The sequence below is a fragment of the Psammomys obesus genome, unplaced genomic scaffold, assembly GCF_907164565.1.
Source record: "Psammomys obesus unplaced genomic scaffold, mPsaObe1.curated_primary_1811, whole genome shotgun sequence".
Classification (NCBI taxonomy): Eukaryota; Metazoa; Chordata; class Mammalia; order Rodentia; family Muridae; genus Psammomys; species Psammomys obesus.
In genome coordinates, this window is record NW_026585742.1 from 123,107 (window position 1) to 126,882 (window position 3,776).

Genomic DNA, 3,776 nt, shown 5'->3' on the forward strand with positions numbered 1-3,776 from the left:
TAGATAGATAGATAGATAGATAGATAGATAGATAGATAGATAGATAGATAAAGTTAATACTAATTCCATTTATAAGTAAAGCAACAATCATACTAAATTTTATCATAAAAAAAAAAGAATGAACCATACCTGCCCCGGGGAAACACTGTGTGTATATTTGCACCCTTCTCTATCAAAAGTTCTGCAATCAGGTCTTTGTTTTGCCGAAGAGCAAGTGAAAGTGGTGTGAAACCATCCTGAGAAGCAAACAAAAACAACTAACAGGACATGGAACGAGGTATCTCTCAACTTAATGAAAAAATCTTTTCAATGTTATGAACATAAATTGCACAGAGAGATGAACAAGTTCCTCCCCCTTGGCTCCCAGCTGCTCTTCCCCAGAGGCCGCTCCACCCCTTTGAAACTCCAGTTCTCTCCAAAACTCCTCCAGACACTGGTGCCAAGAATCTTCACTTCACATGAGGGTGGGACCTGGGGGAGAAGAGGCAGGGGCTGGGATTGGGCTGCAAAGTGATTAAATAAATAAAATTATATATATATCAGAGTCTTCACTTCAATATGGGTGTGTGGTTTTTATCAACTAAAACAAGAGCATCTTGCTTCTAACCTATTGGAAGCCAGGCCAGCTCCCTGAAAACCAGAATCTGCTGTGACTGGATCCTAGTATAACCATCATCAGAGAGACATCATCCAGTAACTGATAGGAGCAGATACAGAATCCCACAGCAGAATATAAGGTGGAGCTCAGGGAGTCCTAGGAGGACTAGGAAGGATTGGAGGATCCAGAGGGATCAGGGACACCACAAGAACACTCCCCACAGAATCACCTGACTGACTGTGGGCTCCCAGAGATCAGGGGGCCTGTGTGGGCCTGACCTGGGTCTTCTGCATACATGTTATGGCTGTGTAGCTCAGTGTTCTTGTGGGACTCCTAAAAGTGGGGACAGGGCTGTCTCTGACTCTTTTGCCTGCCTTTGGGACCCTTCACCTCCCACTGGGTTGCCTCATCCAGCCTTGATGTTAGAATATATGACTGGTCTTATTGTAGCTTGTTATGTTGATGTCCCTGGAAGGCCTGCTTTTTTTCTGAGGGGAGGGACAGGAACAGATACGGGGGAAAGGGGACATGGTGTGGAGAGACTGGGGAGAGGAGAGGAAAAGGAAACAGCAGTCAGAATGTAGTATGTGTTTTATAAATAAATTAAATTTTAAAAGATACAAAATAAATAAATAAAACCAAGAGCTTCTTGAGGACAACGATGCTATCTTTCCCCTCCGTTGCCCTACCCCTAGGACATGATAGCAATAGCAAAGGTTTTACTTCTGTTGGGTAAAGGAGCTAAACTGTCCTCTCCAGAACAAAGCCACTCGATCTGTATTTCATAGAATATTTACTTTTCTAGAAGCGCCACAAAGACTGAAACATCCTGTTATTACCGAACTATGACTACAGGTCCAGTATCAAAGAGACTCCTTGACTTACACCCACACTTCACAGCACTTTTGTGGAGAACATTCACATTTGAGGAAGGGCTTCAGAGATATGGTGCTCACAGTTTTCCAGTATGTTTGCACCAGGCTGGGGTGAAGGTCATCCTCTTTAGGGTGGCAGGAACAAGATACCATTGTCAGGTACTCCTGCTCCAAATGGGCTCCTCAGGAAATTGCTCTGAATTAAAGTTTAATTGTCATTGCTTATTGCTGTAAGAGGCAAGATCTGTATCTTTGCAGTTAAAAACCTCAGTGGAGAATTTTATTTTTTTTTAAAGATTTGTTTATTTATTATGTATACAATGGTCTGCCTGCAGGACAGAAGAGGGTACCAGATCCTGCTATAGGTGGTTATGAGCCAATATGTAGTTGCTGGGGATTGAACTCATGACCTCTGGAAGAGCAGTCAGGGTGTTTAATATCTGAGCCATCTCCCCAGACCCCCAAATTTTATTCTTATGTATAGTAATGATCCAATAACAACATGAAAGACTATATTTTAGTAACTAAATTACTTTTTTTTATTCCAGACAAAATATAAGCCAGCAATAAATATATAACAGTTAATTAATAAAAACTCTAATACTGACTTCTGACCTCTGAGTGGTCAGGTTAGCTGCAAAAGAGCATCAGGGCACATAAGAAGATAGTAGAGTCCCCAGTTATTCTTTGGGGTTTTCTTTTATGGGGGTCAGTAGAAGGAGCTTGGCTACTAGGGCTATAATAAGAGTGGTCATCTGTTTTGATTAGTGAGCAAGGTCATCTCTAGACTAGTTTGTAACTCAATTTTTTTAATCAAACTAAGAGGTCTGTCTCCCCAACTAAAGAGAATTTTTATCTGCTCATATAACTTGGGAAAATTAAACAATTAAAAATTAATACAATTCTTTGTATTTCCCTTCAATATCAAGTTTCCAAATTTGCCTTCTGATTACTACTCCATTCTCATTCTCCCTATTTCAGCCTCACTTCTGAGAGACAAACCATGTTGGTGGAATTTGTTGACAGCAACACAATCTCTATTTATTATGGAAGCTTCTTTTTAGTCATAAAACCCAACTTTAAGAAACTTGTTGTTTTCTTCCAATGTTTTATACTAATTTTAAAAAAAGAGAGGCTTTGATAAAAAAAAAGATATGCAAAATATTTGTACCTTTTAACAAATTCAGTGTTCCTAAAAGTATTTGCTATGCATTCATAGAAGAAATCTGTAGCCTCTAAAAAATTTGAAAGTGCCAATACTTTTGATACCTTTGACATTGAGCCCTGTAGAGCACTTTTACTTGGTGAATACCTGACCTTCTGTGCTGGAAAATGGAGCTGTGTGTGTCAATATTTTATAAGCAATATATTGGAGGTGAATTGGAAATAAAAGCCAATGCTTTTTTACCTTTGTTTTAGCTTCAATGTTTGCGCTATGCTCAAGGAGCTGGGACGCTATGAAGGTGTTATCATTGCACACAGCATAGTGAAGGGCCGTGTTGCCAAGAGCATCCATAGCGTTTGGGTCAGCACCGTGTTGCAGCAGGAGAGCCACACATTCCTCATGCTGGCGCTGTGAGGCCTATGAGTGTTACATAAATACATCATTGGCTCAACTAAAAATAAGCATTCCACACTTCATCAATTACTGGTCATTAAATGAAGTACAGTCATTTTTGTTATTCTAAGAAATATTCCTTGCTTTTTGAGACATGATCATCTATGTAGCTAAGCCTTGCCTGAGTTCACATCTTCCTACCTGAACCTCCCAAGTGGTAAGATTGAATACAGGTGTGTGTAAACACACCCAGCTAGTCTAAGCACTTTTACAATATTTATTAATTCTTGGAAATTTTCATACAATGTGTGTTAATCATATTCACCCCTAACCCACCCGTCTAACTCCTCCCAGATCCATTCCCACCTCCCCACACTCTCCAACTTCATGTCTTTTTAGTTATTTATTATTTAAATATCCCATGATTCCTATCTGAGTTGTCCATATACTGGAGTGTGGTCATCTACTGGCATGTAATAGATTTACTAGTAGCCATACCATTAAAAAGCTGACTCAGGCTCCGAGGTGGTTCATGTCTGTACTCCCAGTATTCAAGAGGCAGAGGCAGGTGGAACTCTGTGATTTGAGGCCAGCCTGGACTATAAACTGAGTCCAGGACAGCCAAGGCTACACAGAGAAATCCTGTCTTGAAAAACTGAAATAATAATAATAATAATAATAATAATAATAATAATAATAAGAAGAAGAAGAAGAAGAAGAAGAAGAAGAAGAAGAAGAAGAAGAA

General features: G+C 39.6%; 1 protein-coding gene across 1 annotated transcript in view; it reads right to left on the reverse strand.

Annotated features, from left to right (window-relative positions):
• Positions 1-3,776, reverse strand: part of LOC129670512 (ankyrin repeat domain-containing protein 26-like) — a gene marked incomplete at its 3' end in the record, with an annotated part of 120,344 nt that overhangs the window by 113,599 nt on the left and 2,969 nt on the right. The window contains exon 3 of the mRNA XM_055599025.1: positions 2,882-3,055. Coding sequence (XP_055455000.1) covers positions 2,882-3,055 — 174 coding nt within the window. The remainder of the gene's footprint in view (positions 1-2,881; positions 3,056-3,776) is intronic.